Genomic DNA, 16,676 nt, shown 5'->3' with positions numbered 1-16,676 from the left:
CTCTGGAAATTTAATTACTGTGTAATTCTTCCTTTGAATCACACCGATATGAAATGAAACCTTGTGCTTGCAGTTTAGTATGGAATCAAAGTGACAACTGATGCAATAGCACTCAATGTCCTTCTCAAAAACCACAAAGAAAAGAAAAGGAAGATAATAGATTGCAATGTACCGTTCATTGTAATTAGAGAGAGAGAACACAAGCACAGATATGATCAAAATGAGGAAGGAAATAGGACAAGCTTTTCTGTAACGAACAATCCCAGCAAATGCTATATCTATTTCAGAGGGTGAGAGGGAGGGACTATGACAACCCTAAATGTGAATGGCTCGATGTCGATTTGAATTCTGGTCCTTCTGAATATGAATCCAGTGTGCTAACTACAGTGTTCCCTGGTGCAGGGTGGAGTGGCTACGAGCCAGCACGGTGCAAACAGGCGACGGAGGCGAGGTGGGAGCCCGAGAGGTTCCAGGGAAAGGCAGCTGCAAATCTAACAAGTTCTTACATTGAGGCATCTCAGCTGCTCGATAGACTCTATCAGTGGCCAGCTGGCCACTGAATTCCACTGTGCTGGCTGCTCACATTCCACACAATACTGATGCGGCTTTTGCCCCGAGCGTTTGCAGCATGTTCTTGACGATGCTGTGTGGCCCCGGCTGACACCCAGCTGAGTCACAGTAGGGGATGCCTACCATGTGAAGATGCCTAGTGTGGATACCTGCTGCACTCTGAGCAGTGGTCAGCCATGCTACTGGAGATGACCTGGTGTAGTCCACTGCAAATTGGGACTAATTGTGGGGAGGGACTTAGTGTATAGAGCTGTTGTCCATCTGTGGCCTCAAACCAGTGACTTTTTATTGGCAGGTCCACATGGTATCCTCATTTGGCAAAACCCTGTCGCCCCAATTCGGCTGCAAGACTAACAATAAATCCATTACAAAAATTACTTGTACTTATTGTCAATAGCAGTGCACCATTCATTCATGCATATGCAGCACTATCAGTCACGTATCCAAAAAATCCACTGCCACTGTCAGTTTGGACAACTGCCTTGCCCTTTGCTGCATTAGTATATGCAGTACTGCTGAGTTCACTGTTTCAACAAGCTAATCTACATCAAAACACTGCACTGGCCTTGTTGAATTATTACAGTGACAACATCCCGTGCTCGCCTGCTTTCATAGCTGTGGCAATGCACTGCTCAGATTTACTCTAATATGGCCATACATGAGAGTTGAGGTAAACTTGGGTATTTTTTAAAAAAAAAAATCCAACCCAGTGGGTCAAATTTAGTTTTTGTGGGTTTTATTGTTTTTTCTATTTTTCACATTGACGATAGTTCAATTAAAATTCCTATTATTAACTTATTCAAAATGTAACCCATTCTTACAATTACTTTATTAGGCCCCTTTTCTTGCCCTGCTAGCACTGCATCCATTGAGAGGATCTTCTCCACCTACTGGCTTGTTTGGTCAAAATTAAGAAATAATTTAGGAGAGAAAGGACCTGACAAATTAGTGAAGATCTAAAAAATTTCTGCATGCTTCAAAAAGAATGTACTTTACATTCATTATTTAAGTTTTTTTTCTGGTAGTGTAAATGTTATTTATCTGTGTGTCTTATATTGCAAGAAAAGTTAAATACAATATTAATTAAAAAATTCTTCCGATATTAAATAGTTGCCTCGATGGCTTCTTTGAATTTGAGTAAGGCTAACTATATTGTGTTATACTACTTTACAAGCGCCCCCCCTTACACATGCACACACGCGCGCACACACACACACACACACACACACACACACACACACACACACACACACGAACAAGACGCACCATTTTCATATCACACTACTTGTTTGTACAAATTACAAATAAATTTTATACCCAAAACAACTAGCAAGTTGCTGACGTGTTAGATACGGCATCAAATCTTTCTTACTAAGCTGCTTATTGCTATTTGCTTAGAAGTCTTCTTTTTGCACTTGTTTTCACTTCTGGCAATTTAAACCTTCATGGCTTGTCCCAGTGCTTCCTTTTCTCTTAATCCTAAATTTACACCTACTCTACATTCACACTACAAAGTTATACTCTCACTCTCTCTTATGCTCTATGGATCTAGTCTACTAAAACCTGGAGTATTGGTGGTTTATGCTGATGACTGGCTCTCCACCTCAAAAGAATAAAAGCTACACGCACCAGAGTCAGAGCCACTGTAGCACTTGGTACTGCAGCACTCACAATCATTGTCATATGTCGTCATCCTTCTCTGAAATGCTCTACGTGTTGCATTAAGTGCTTGGATGAAATGACCCCTTCCTGCACAGCAATAAATCATTCCAGGGAATGGATTAGGTCAGGTTCTAGAGTTTGATTAATAAATTTTACATTCTGCATTGGTAACAACTCTAAAGGCACATGCAGCAATTACAACTTTGTCTGTGAGATGTTCAATTGCACAATTCTTGTAATTGTGGCTAGTAGATGGAAGGTTCACTCTCTTATGTCGCATGTAGTAACATTTACTAATAACCTACTTACCATTTTAAAGTTCAATCCGTCTGGCCTCCATGAGCTTCCCCTGACTTCTATGTATTCCAAAGGCCCGATACGTGCTCACAAATTGTTATTCAGTGTGTTTTTCTGTCAATGGGTGACCGACGATATGGTGTGCCTGTGTCTTCTGCACTGAGGAAACTTTATAATCTTCTCACACCATGATGAGCTGCTATGCAATTACAAGAGGTGGTTTGCTAGCTTCAGAGCATACAGTGGAGCTGATCATAAAAGGTTTGGTGGCCAACACTATTTCCGCATGATTGACTGCTTCACAGGTTTTCATCTAGAATGACTGAGCATACTGACACATCAGACAACCATAATCAACTTGAGACCAGGCAAAATGAACTATAAAAAAAAAAGAGCTCTTAAGTTCTGCCTACTTCCCATATTCTGTGACCAACATATCTAAAAATACTGAGTGCTTCCAGAGTTCACTCATTTTGCTTTCTTACATACAGCAGCACAGCTTGCGACAGACTAATCGGAGCTGAAAATCTTGACAATTGAACTGAAGCAGCTAAGACATATGAACTAATATTCTCATTTATTTGCCTTGCACTTGCTGCTGGTATACACTAGACAGCAATACTCATGGTAAATAAAAGAAGAAGTGAAGATTAGGGTCTTATAGCCCACCAATGACAAGGAAGTGAGAGTACGAGCTCAGTGTATGCAGGTATCGGGAACGAAATCGCCCACATCCTTTTCAAGGGAACCGTTCTGGCATTTGCCTACATTTATTTGGAGAAATCACAGAAGTTTAAATTTCACACTGTGTCCCGGATGGTTCAGTGGTTACTGCACCTGTCTAGTATGCAGGAGAGCCCAGATTTGAGTCTCGGTCCAGTACACATTTTCGCTCATCGCCACCAATTCCACTTAACGTCCTGCGGCAGCTGACAGCAGTTATCCCCCTTCAATTTACATATAATTTTTCATAGCTGCAGATTCTGCACCGTGGTGTCTGTTCTTTTAGGCAAACATTATGCATTCACATATTTTGAGAATTTACACACACACACACACACACACACACACACACAGTGTTTCCTAACAGGAAACATAGGTAAGTGAAAAGAACTGGAGAATAATGTAAAATCATCATCACCACCACCACCACCACCACCACCACCACCACCACCTTGCATCTGTGACATACAATGAAGAGCCAAAGAAACTAGTACACTTGCCTAATATCGTGTGGAATGTGTGGTTCATCCATAAAGGAGACCAAGTATAGAATACTAGTACAACTCATTCTTGAGTACTGCTCGAGTGTTTGGGATCCCCACCAGGTCGCATAAAAGGAAGCATCGAAGCAATTCACAGGCAGGCTGCTTGGTTTGTTACCAGTAGGTTCGATCAACAAATGATTATTACTAAGGTGCTTCGTGAACTGAAATGGAAATCCCTGGAGGGAAGACCACATTCTTTTTGTGAAATACTATTGAGAAAAGTCAGAGTATCAGCATTTGCTGCTGACTGAAGAATGATTCTACTGCCATCAATGTAGTACATTTTGCTTAAGGACCATGACAATAAGATAAGAGATATTACAGTTCATATGGAGGCACGTAGACAGTTGCTTTTTCCCTTGCTCTATTTGCAAGTGGACAGGAAAGGAAATGATTAGTGTTGGTACAAGGTACCTTCTGTCATGCACCATAAGATGGCTTGCCGAGTACATATGTAGACATAGAGCTTGAAAATTCACCTGAAAGTATGATGCTATGGTCATAGCCTTGAATCACTGACACAGAAGAGCAATACAGTATAATAAAATAAAATAAAAAATAAGAAATAGAACATGAGCATTATCACAAGAAGAAACACCTGACTCAGAATTGTTACACAGTGCAAAAGGGAATGGTAAATGGGAGGGTTGGGGGCATGGAAGGGTATGAGGGACTGGGGAAGGGATGGAGAAAGGGTAATGTTGTAAAATGGTAGTAACTCTACCAGATGACTCACCTTGTTTATGTCTCTGCAATCGATACCTGCTTGGCTCAATGCTTCTTCTATGGGGGCAGTGCACATTTTCACAGCTGCACTAATCAAATTTTCAAATCGTGCTCTTGTAACATTGTAGCTAAAGTCTGTTCCTTCACACAAAGACTCAATAAAACAATGAGCTGTACTCATTGTGGACAAAATGTGTTTGCACTGCTCTGCAGCATTGTACAATTTAGCCATAGCACGCCGACTATCATTTGGATCCAACTTCCATTTCCTGCAATAAGAAGAAAGTATTATGTTTAAATGGCCCACACATATTGAATAATGGTATCACTAGTCAGTCTTCCTTCTTTTATTAAAAAATTGGAAAGCAAACAGTTAAGGTTGTTATAGTAGTTTTTCACCACAACAACTGCTCAGTTTTTTATGTGTTCCAATAAGAAACTCTATAGTAGAATTAAGGGAACTGATAATTACATATCAAAAAGATAGATTACTACTCACCACATATGGGAGGTGCTTGGTGGCAAACAGGCACACTGAAAGAAGACTGTTTGACACTGTAAGCTAAAATACTAAGTCCTTTGTCAGATGTAGACAATCTCTCTCTCTCTCTCTCTCTCTCTCTCTCTCTCTCTCTCTCTCTCTCTCTCTCTCTCTCTCTCCTCCCCGCCCACCCTCCATCTACACACTATGGCCCAATGTCTCCACTGTTTAAAAATACACACATTTAGACTGTATCTCTTAATACATGGTGTTCTGCATTTATTGTAGCACCACAAAAGGCAGAGATGACAAAAAGGGGGGGGGGGGGGGGGGGAATGAAATGGCAAAACTTAATTGCGTGCTGGTTCACAGCCACCATAAGAGGCTCATACCAATTGATAAGACCCAATGATTTAACAGGATATTTAAGGTACCTAGATTAAAAGACAGCCAAGTCCATTTCTTTTGAACATGGACTTCCAAGCAGCATTAAAGCTTCCATAAAATGTGTACACGTTATTAAGTAAAACGCAATAATATCCTTCAAAATCAATGACGAGTCTATTCAAAAATAACGTCAAAATTGCATTTCAATGCAAAACGCCCAGCTTCAGAGACAATCGCTTCAAAAACTAGTCAACTAACTGTAAAGTTCTTACAAGTCCGTTATATAGGAGACCATGTTCATATAAGCAGACACCTGACTGCACATGAGCATGGAAGACAGTGTTGTTCGGAAGTGGATTTTCTTTAGTTTTGAGTCTAAATATCCTGATATCTGTGACCTGATTTTATATAGGTTACAAACAAATATTCTGTTATGGAATATCATTCATATAAGTGATAAAAACATTCTCTTCCCTGGAAACGGGAGGGGGGGCAGGCAATAGTGTATAGAACACTTGTGAGACCCATTATTGAGTACTGCTAGAGTGTTTGGGATCCACATCAGGATGGATTAAAGGAAGACATCAAAGCAATTCAAAAGCGTGTCGGTAGATTTGTTACCAGTAGGTTCAATCAACATGAAAGTATTGCAGAGATACTTCGTGAACCCACATGGTAATCCCCGGAGGAAAGCTGGCATTCTTTTCCCGAAACACTACTGAGAGAACTTAGAGAATCAGCATCTGCAGCCAACTGCAGAACAATTCTACTGCCACCAACATAGCATCACATATGGACTGCACAGACAATGTAAAAGAAATTAGGACTCGTATGGTAGCATATGAACAGTCATTTTCCCCTCACTCTGTTTGCAAGTGGAACAGGAAAGAAAATGACTAGCATTCGTACAAGTTACCCTCTGTCGGGCACCATTAGGTGGCCTGCAGAGTATGTACGTAGATGCAGAACAGAGGAGGTTGCAAGGTATTATGTTATTTCTTTCTCAGTACAGGAAATTTTAATGACCAACATAATTTTTTAAATTTTCGTTTCTTCTAAAAATACCACGCAAAGCCTGCTCCTAGCAGCTGACTGTTGTTGTTGTTGTGGTCTTCAGTCCTGAGACTGGTTTGATGCAGCTCTCCATGCTACTCTATCCTGTGCAAGCTTCTTCATCTCCCAGTACCTACTGCAACCTACGCCCTTCTGAATCTGCTTCGTGTATTCACCTCTTGGTCTCCCCCTATGATTTTTAGCCTCCACGCTGCCCTCAAATACTAAATTGGTGATCCCTTGATGCCTCAGAACACGTCCTACCAACCGATCCCTTTTTCTGGTCAGCAGCTGACTATCTGAGCAATTTAGACAGAAGTCTGGCACTGAACATAATGTCGTGGCTTTGAAGGTGTCTTTCCTGTGGTGTTACCACACCATTGGCATTTGTAGCACCACATTAGATTGGGTACCTAAAGTTTTACTTTTAGTATAATAAATAAAACCTTGATGAGTTCTAGGATAGCCAACTGAATGTTATGGTGAAGGCAACAGTTCTCTACAGTTCACCATTCACTTACATCATCAAATTCCTCTCTTCTGTTATGCTTCCGATTCCCCACTACTTTTTCAGTTCAGCAGTGTCAATGTCCATGACGTCCCTACAACTTACAAGGCCTTATGGTAGCTGAGGGTATCGTGTTTTTCTACTCCACAACAAAGACATTCTGACAAGATTGTGCCTTTCAACAATGATCAAAGTTCAATTTCCTGGTGCAGTTCCAGAGGGTTTTGGTGACTGCTAATGACCCACCCGTAACATGGAGATATTTCTTTCGTCTTAGTTGGGATCCACATGCATTCCCACAAACAGCTTGGGTTCTGTACAGTCCACCCAGATAGAGGGCACTGACTGCCTATGTAGGTGTTATAAAACTACGGTGTGGCAGGTTCACCTGAGGTTACCACTAACGACCATTTTGCCTCAATGGTCATCCATTCTATCAGCACACATCTATAAGGTCTTTTCTTCTCCTCCTCCTTCTTCTTCTTCTTCTTCTTCTTCTTCTTCTTCTTCTTCTTCTTCTTCTTTTTTTGAGAGAGGGAGGACATCATGTTTCAATTGTCATAGCCATGTAGTGTACCAATTAAGTAAACCTGGCACAAATAATGCTGGGAAAGCCAGTAATCAATAGACTGCACAAAGAGTGGCCTAGTTGGTTGGTTTAAAAGAGTGAGGAAGGGACCAAACTATGAGGTCATCGGTCCACTGTTCCAAAGGAAACAATGCCACAAGGGTGAGAGTAAGACAATGAGACAAGACCAAACAGAATGAAAGGAAAAATGACAACGACTGAAGGTCAACACACTTAAATGGACAAAAGGGGACAAGAAAACCACAAAGACGCAGAAAACAGGTAGAAGATCTTAAATCAAAAGAGCACGTTACCATGGCTGGCTGACAATGAGGATAAAAAGGAAAAGCCAGCCACTCTGCAACACATTAAAACCCCCACCCTGAAAGCACGAGGGTGGAGGACACACAGGGATGGAGGACATGTGCTAAAACTTGGAGAAAATGATAAAACACACCCTCAAGAATAAAATGTAAAACTAAAGCTGCTGTTGAGGCATTATTGCCCAACACTGAAGGTAGGGTGCTGGGAAGGTTAAAAGTCCGCTGCAGAGCGGCGGAAAGTGAGCAGTCCGGCAAGAGATGGACGACTGTCATTCGTGAGCCACAGTGACACTGAGGTGGGTCATCACGAAGGAGGAGGTAACCATGAGACAGCCACGTATGGCCAATGCGGAGCCGACAGAGAAACACAGAGTCCCTGTGAGCGGCACGCACAGAGGTCTTCCACACATTCGTAGTTTCCTTATGGGCACGCAGAGGCACGCCCAGAGGTCTTCCACACATTCGTAGTTTCCTCAAGGGCACGCAGCTTGCTGTGCGTACTGAGGTTATGCCATTCTGTCTCCCAAAGCCACAAAACCTTGCGGCGTAATACTGAGCTCAGGTCAGTTTCAGAGAAGCCGATCTCCATAAGCGGTTTCTGCATAGCCCGTTTAGCCAAACTGTCGGCAAATTCATTGCCTGGGATTCCTACTTTACCTGGGGTCCGGACAAACACCACTGAATGACTGGACCATTCCTGGGCATAGACGGACTCCTGGATGGTCGCTACCAAAGGATGATGAGGGTGGCACTGGTCAGTAGCTTGTAGGCTGCTCAAGGAATCAGTACACAGGATAAATGACTCACTTGGGCATGAGTGGATGTGCTCAAGAGCACGAGATATGGCCGACAGCTCTGTAGTGAAAACACTGCAGCCATCACGCAAGGAATGCTGCTCTATATGTCCTCCGTGACCATAGGCAAAGCCAACATGACCATTAGCCATCGAGCCATTGGTGTAAACCACGTCGTGGCCCCAGTACGTGACGAGAATCGAAGCTGCAGCCTAGATGTACACGACTGAGGTGTTCGTGAATGAACCTCAAGTGTAGGTGGTGAAGGCAACAACTGAAGTTCAGACAGAAGGGTTTGAACACGAACTGCATGTGTAAGCCCTGACCTGGGCCGCCGATGCAGGAGATGAACCGCCACGGGCAGGAAAAGGAGACCGAAATTCAGATGCGCAAGAGAACTACAAACGTATGCAATGTAACTGGAGAGCAACTGTGCACGCCTAACCTGCAATGGAGGGACTCCGGCCTCCACCAGGACACTATTCACCAGACTCATCCTAAAAGCATCTGTCACTAGGCAAACGCCACAGTGGTGCACTGGGTCGAGCAAACGCAATGCTGAGGGTGTAGCCGAACCATAAACCACACTCCCATACTCAAGGCGGGATTGAACAAGGGCTCTGTAGAGCTGCAGTAGCGCACAGCGATCTGCACCCCAATTGGTGTTGCTCAGGCAGCGAAGGGCATTGAGGTGCTGCCAGCATTTCTGCTTAAGGTGACTGAGGTGAGAAAGCCAAGTCAATCGGGCGTCAAAAAACAGTTCTAAGAATCGATATGTCTCCACTACAGTGAGTGGATCGACATTAAGGTGAAGTTCTGGTTCCAGATGAACAATACAACACCAACAGAAGTGCATTATACACGACTTTGCGGCCGAAAACTGGAAACCGTGGGCTAGAGCCCATGACTGCGCCTTGTGGATGGCGCCCTGTAGGCACCACTCAGCAACACCAATACTGGTGGAACAGTGTGAAATTCAGAAGTCGTCTGCATACAGGGACAGTGGGACGGATGGCCCTACAGCTGCTGCTACACCATTAATGGCCACTAAAAATAGAGATACACTCAATACGGAGCCCTGCAGGACCCCTCTCTCCTGGAAATGGGGCAAACTATGGGAGGCATCAACCTAGACACGGAAAGTATGAAGTGACAGGAAATTTTGGATAAAAAAAACAGGAGTGGGCCTCTGAGACCACACTTGTATAATGTGGCAAGGATATGATGTTGCCAGGTGGTGTCATATGCTTTTTGTAAATCAAACAAGACGGCACCTAGGTGTTGGCATCTGGAAAAGGCTGTTCAGATGGCAGACTCTTGGGACACAAGATTATCAGTGTTAGAGCAACCCTGGCGGAAGCCGCCCTGGCATGGAGTCAGTGGACCACGTGACTCCAGGAGCCAACACAACCACAGACACACCATACACTCCAGGAGCTTACAAAGAACATTGGTGAGGCTGATGGTCTGATAGCTATCCACTTCAAGCGGGTTTTTACCGAGTTTAAGCATCGGAATGATGGTGCTCTCCCACCACTGGGATGGAAAGACGAGACGCAACTGATCCGATTGAAGATGACAAGGAGATGTCACTTGTAGTCAGATGAGAGATGTTTAATCATCTGACCATGGATCTGATCTGGCCCAGGAGCTGTGTCAGGGCAATGTGCAAGGGCACTGAGGAGCTCCCACTATGTAAATGGGGCGTTATAGGGTTCACTGTGGGGTGTAGCGAACGAGAGGGCTTTCCTTTCCATCCACCGTTTCAGGGTGCAAAAGGGGGGGGGGGGGGGGTTAGCTCGCCGAAGCAGAGCCTCAAGCATAGTGCTCAGCAATCTCGTTAGCGCCGGTTGACAACACACCATTGATGTTAATGCCAGGGACACCTGTTGGGATCTGGTACAAAAAAGACGTCTGATCTTCGTCCAGACTTGGGAAAGTGATGTACGGCATCCAATGGATGAGACTTATCTCTCCCAACACTCCTCCATCCGTAATTTGATAATCTGGCGAACGCCAACAAGGAGCCGCTTAAAGGCTATGAGGTGATCCAGGGAAGGGTGCCACTTATGCTGCTGTAGAGCTTGCTGATGCTCCTTAATTGCCTCAGTGACTTCTGTCAACCACCAAGGGGGCATCTAAAAGAGCGAGGGATTGCGTTTCCTCTGCATTAACGACTGTTGTAGTCACCTGCTCAACCATCACACCCATGTTACCCTGTGGGGGAGAGTCAATGGTGCCCGCAGAGGTGAAAGTTTCCCAGTCCACCTTGTTTAAAAACCCATCTCGATAAGTGACCGTTGGCCTGATGCCAGGGCAGTGACAGGAAGATGGGGAAGTGGTCACAACTGCACAGGTCGTCATGTGCTCTCCAGTGGACATATGGGAGACGTCCTGGGCTGCAAATGGATAAATCAATGGCTGAGTAACTACCATGAGCCACAATAAAATGTGTGGTGGCCCCAGTATTTACGAGGAAGAGGTCGAACTGAGACAGTAAAGCTTCGACATCACTGCCTTGGCCACTAAGTACGGTGCCACCCCACAAGGGGTTATGGGTGTTAAAATATCCAAAAAGTAGGAAAGGTTTAGGGAGTTGATTAATCAGTGCAGCTAATACATTCAGGGGAGGAAGATATACATTGCAGACAGTTATTTCCTGTGTCGCCCTTATGCTGACGGCCACTGCTTCAAGAGGGGTTTGAAGGGGCACTGTTACACTACAGACTGAGTTTAGGACATAAATGCAAACTCCAGCTGACACACTATTATAGTTGCTACGGTTCCTGTAATATCCCTTATAGCCATGGAGGGATGGGGTCCGCACTGCCGGGAACCAGGTTTCCTGAAGTGCAATGTAGATAGCAGGTGTCAAGCTTAACAGTTGCCGTAGCTCAGCCAGGCGGTGGAAAAAGTCATCGTGATTCCACTGAAGGATGACATCATGAGACTGGGAAATCAGTACCCAGAACAATCACCTCTGGCCGTTATAACGGCCTTGATATGCCTGGGCATTAAGTCAAACAGAGCTTGGATGGCATGTACAGGTACAGCTGCCAATGCAGCTTCAACACAATACCACAGTTCATCAAGAGTAGTGACTGGTGTATTGTGACGAGCCAGTTGCTTGGCCACCATTGACCAGACGTTTTCAATTGATGAGAGATCTGGAGAATGTGCTGGCCAGGGCAGCAGTCGAACATTTTCTGTATCCAGAAAGGCCTGTACAGGACCTGCAACATGCGGCTGTGCATTATACTGCTGAAATGTAGGGTTTTGCAGGGATCGAATGAAGGATAGAGCCACGGGTCGTAACACATCTGAGATGTAACGTCCACTGATCAAAGTGCCGTCAATGCGAACAAGGTGTGACCGAGACGTGTAACCAATGGCAGCCCATACCATCACGCCGGGTGATACGGCAGTATGGCGATGACGAATACACGCTTCCAATGTGCTTTCAGCGTGATGTCGCCAAACACGGATGCGACCATCATGATGCTGTAAACAGAACCTGAATTCATTCGATAAAATGATGTTTTGCGATTCGTGCACCAAGGTTTGTCATTGAGTACACATTCGCAGGCGCTCCAGTCTGTGATGCAGCGTCAAGGGTAACCGCAGTCATGGTCTCCGAGCTGATAGTCCATGCTGCTGCAAACGTCGTCAAACTGTTCATGCAGATGGTTGTTGTCTTGCAAACGTCCCCATCCGTTGACTCAGGGATCGAGACAAGGCTGCATGATCCGTTACTGCCATGCGGATAAGATGCCTGTCTTCTCGATTGCTAGTGATACGAGGCCACTGGGATCCAGCACGGCGTTCCGTATTACACTCCTGAACCCACCGATTCCATATTCTGCTAACAGTCATTGGATCTCGACCAACGCGAGCAGCAATGTAGTAATACGATAAACTGCAAGCGCGATAGGCTACAATCCAACCTTTATCAAAGTCGGAAAAGTGATGGTAGGCATTTCTCCTCCTTACACGAGGCTTCACAACAACGTTTCACCAGGCAACGCCGGTCTACTGATGTTTGTGTATGAGAAATTGGTTGGAAACTTTCCTCATGTCAGCACGTTGTAGGTGTCACCACCGGCGCCAACCTTGTGTGAATGCTCTGAAAAGCTTATCATTTGCATATCACAGCACCTTCTTCCTGTCAGTTGAATTTCGGGTCTGTAGCACGTCATCTTCGTGGTGTAGCAATTTTTATGGCCAGTACTGTAGGTCCTCAGCAGATGCGAGCATCTCCACCTCATCCCCAGATGCAGACCTTGTAGGTAGCGGTGGTGTGGGTGCCACCACAATTTCCTTGGTCATAGAGGTCTTCTTTTTGGACTTTTCTCTCTGCTCCTTGGGTCTCTCTGGCTGAGAGGGTTTCACTAATTCAGTCTCCGGGACTCAGGATGATTGTGAAACCCTACAACCAGCTACTTTTGGGCACTTTGGCCACTAGCAGCATCATCTTTCCCACTAGCAGAAAGCTGGGAAGGGAGTGACCCAAGGGATCCCTTCCTGGCGAGAGGAGCCGAAGAAGACTTACACTTCTCCAGCTGAGAAGTGGGGCTGGTGTCCCCGATGGTTGGTGGGGCAGTGCTCCCGAGGTAGGCGATGCGGGAGCAACAGGAGGGAATTGCCCCCCCCCCCCCCCCCCCCCCCACCAAGGGGGCAGACGTAGCCTTCTGGTTCCAAGAGTCGAGTGGAATTCATGGAACTGATGGAGCTACAACTGTTCTCATAGCGGCAGCGTGTGAGGTGGTCATAGCCACAGGATGTAGGCGCTCATATTTTCTCTTAGCCTCAGTCCAGGTCAGTCAGGCCAGGGTTTCGTATTCCATAATTTTCCTCTCTTTCTGTAAAATCCTGCAGTCTGGCGAGCAAGGTGAATGATGCTCACCCCAGTTGACACAGATGGGAGGCTGGGCACATGGAGTATTGGGATGTGATGGACATCCATAATCTCAACATGTGACGTTGGAAGTAGAGCGGGAAGACATATGGCCAAACTTCCAGCACTTACAGCACCGCATCGGGACAGGGATATAGGGCTTTACATCACAGCGGTAGACCACCACCTTGACCTTCTCAGGCAATGTATCACCCTCGAAGGCCAAGATGAAGGCACCGGTGGCAACCTGATTATCCCTCAGACCCCGGAGGACATGCCGGACGAAATGTACACCTCGCTGCTCTAAATTGGCGCACAGCTCATCTTCAGACAGTAAAAGAAGGCCTCTGTGGAATATAGTACCCTGCACCATATTTAAGCTCTTATGTGGTGTGATGGTAACATAAACATCCCCCAACTTTTTACAAGTGAGTAAAGCCCATGACTGGGCAGAGGATGCTATTTTTATCAAGACTGACCCAGAACGCATTTTGGACAAGCCCTCCACCTCCCTAAACTTGTCCTGTAAATGCTCTACAAAAAACTGTGACTTCATCGAAACAAAGGAGTCCCCATCAGCTCTCTTACGTACGAGGTACCAGGGTGAATAAGGTTCGCTGCCATCCTTAGCCTGGCGTTCCCCCATGGGAGGGGAATGATTTAGGGTCAGAATTTCTTGCATTGTACTGAGACGTGGAACTCTTAGAGACTGCTGGTGGCTGATCACCGCCAAGTGGTGATGTGGTACACTTCATTGCGCATCATCTGCCCCGATGCCACCCACTCTGACCAGGGGCCCTCCCCACGGGCGCCACCCAGCCACAGCAAAGGCCACCTGGCATGATGGCCATTGCCGGGAGTCCTGATGCCCCAGAGTGACAGGCATATCCTTGGCATATGTTGGGAGTTAACAGCGCAGGCATCAGCAGAGCCATCCCCGTTTTGTCAGGGGGCTACAACCAACAGGGTACATGGTGGCCCCACCACAACGGACTGGCTGCCATGCTGGATATGAGGTGCAAAATAAGTCCATGGTCATCGTTGGTGCAGAAAGCGACACTGCACAGTGCATGGTGGAAAACACATCCAGGAAGGTTCCTTGCCCAAGAGATGGAGGATGAGCTGGACTGCAATGCAACGGCGAGGAAGTGGGCTAAAGATCTCTATAGACAATGGACAGGATAAACCATGTAAGGCGCCCTTCCCCAATTCGCTCACTCTTTGGGAAAATTTTGAAAAATGGAGGTCAAACCCTACAGGGGACCACCCCATAGAGGCCGAAACGTATGAGACTCGTTTTTGTCACCTCTTAGGACAGACAGGAATACCTCGGGCCTACTGTAATCCCTGGACCCGCAGGGGGGAGTGTATGTAGTGATCGGCCGCATACGGTAGGTCGATTAGAGCGCTAACTATCACTAGTAGCTGTTGTAACGTTCATACTGTAAGCAAAGACACATTTTTATCATAGCAGTTCATCAACACATTTCTTTATTCGTTTGAATTTTGTAAATGATAGAATGATGACGGAATAAGAGAGATAAAAATTGGAAGTGTAAAACTATGTGAAATGGTGTGATTTACATTTAATATTTTAAAAATTACATTCAAATCCTCTGCTTGTAACTTCTTGTTATGCATATTAGAGTGCACAGGTAAAGGTGGCTGTCAGCAACAAATAAGACAAAGTAGATGAGTGTAGGCTCTCACAGAACACGAACGGGGGAAACTGGAGGACACTTCAGATTTGCATGTTCAAGATGATACATGTAAATAAAGTACAGCTATTAAGAAATGGAAAATGAGACTAAAATCATAAAATATGGATTTATGTGAGGATTAATGGTGTGAGTGGTCACGAAAACAAATCTGTTATACAATAGAGAGACTTTCATTGACAAAGAAACCATGTGATCACAAGGTGTGTAAAGATACTACTAAAGTGCACTGCTATAAATTAACATTATATGCAGCAAGATTATTTTCTAATACTCTTAATATGCTCCTTGTTATTATTATGTATAAAACATTAACTCCAGCAGCTTACTCATGCAGAAATAATATATGAAAAGGAAGATTTGTTACATATATTAAGACAGAACACAAGTTCAAAAACATTAAGGCAAGTAGTTTTTGAAGTGATCAGCATACAGAGAAGTGTATCTGTGAATTATATAGATACCCACAAGGAAATTTTAAACTATTTATAAGGAATCTGGATTCCTTACTGTGCTATCTGTCAGGCAGCAGCAAGCAGTTAATGGTCTGTGGTGACTTCAATGCACATTTTCTAAAGGATCCTGATAGGAAAAATAGGGAACTTTATTTGGATCACACAATTTGATTCCAGTAATTAACTTTCCAACACAGATGGATAAAGACTGTAGGACCCTAATTGGTTTTAAAGCTCAAAGCCAGAAAAATACCGTTTACCCAGTAACAAATGCTCTCTCTGAACATGATGCACTGTTTGTTAGGATAAATTACCTAGTGCCTTACAGTATGGATACACTTAAGTGGAAATCAGAATAATTAATGCCTCCACAACAGATGTTTTTAAGAACAGCTTACAAGAGATAACCTGAGATGAAATTTATGCTGAACCAAATGCTAAATTAAATTTTATCTATTCCATGATAAATTCATTTAATTATTTGAAAATACCTTTCCATATATGCTAATTAGAAAGAATATTAAATGGCCATATGAAAACCATGGATCACTACAGCGATTAAAATATCATCTTCAAGGAAAAGGAAAATGTACCTATTAGCAAGAACAAGTATTGATCCAGCTGTAGTTGCACACAACAAAACTACTCAAAATTACTAAGAAAAATTATTAAAAATTCAAGAAACCTTCACATCACGTCAGAAATCAGTAATTCTGACAACAGACTTGGGGCTTTATGGAATGCAGTGAAACGAGAGACAGGACAACGAGGCACAGGATATCACCACTACTGAACTGAATGGCAGTGATGTAATGATGAGTCACGGGTAGTAAGTACATTTAATAACTGGTAGAAAGTATAGGGACAAACAGTTAAAGGGGAAAATCACAGCAGTGTGTTGAAACTCTCATAAAATTCAATCATATGAATGTATTACCAACTTCTCCTTCTGAAATTCAGAAAATTATCCAT

The 16,676-nt window shown here is 44.4% G+C and overlaps 1 protein-coding gene across 1 annotated transcript in view; it reads right to left on the bottom strand.

The window, feature by feature from the left end:
* LOC126470701 (heat shock 70 kDa protein 14-like) overlaps positions 1-16,676 on the bottom strand; it is a 203,539-nt gene that overhangs the window by 34,061 nt on the left and 152,802 nt on the right. Inside the window, exon 6 of the mRNA XM_050098702.1 lies at positions 4,534-4,792. Coding sequence (XP_049954659.1) covers positions 4,534-4,792 — 259 coding nt within the window. The remainder of the gene's footprint in view (positions 1-4,533; positions 4,793-16,676) is intronic.

The sequence above is a fragment of the Schistocerca serialis genome, chromosome 3 (assembly GCF_023864345.2).
Source record: "Schistocerca serialis cubense isolate TAMUIC-IGC-003099 chromosome 3, iqSchSeri2.2, whole genome shotgun sequence".
Lineage (NCBI taxonomy): Eukaryota > Metazoa > Arthropoda > Insecta > Orthoptera > Acrididae > Schistocerca > Schistocerca serialis.
Note: the sequence above shows the minus strand (reverse complement) of the source record. Positions and strands in the feature narration are given on the sequence as shown.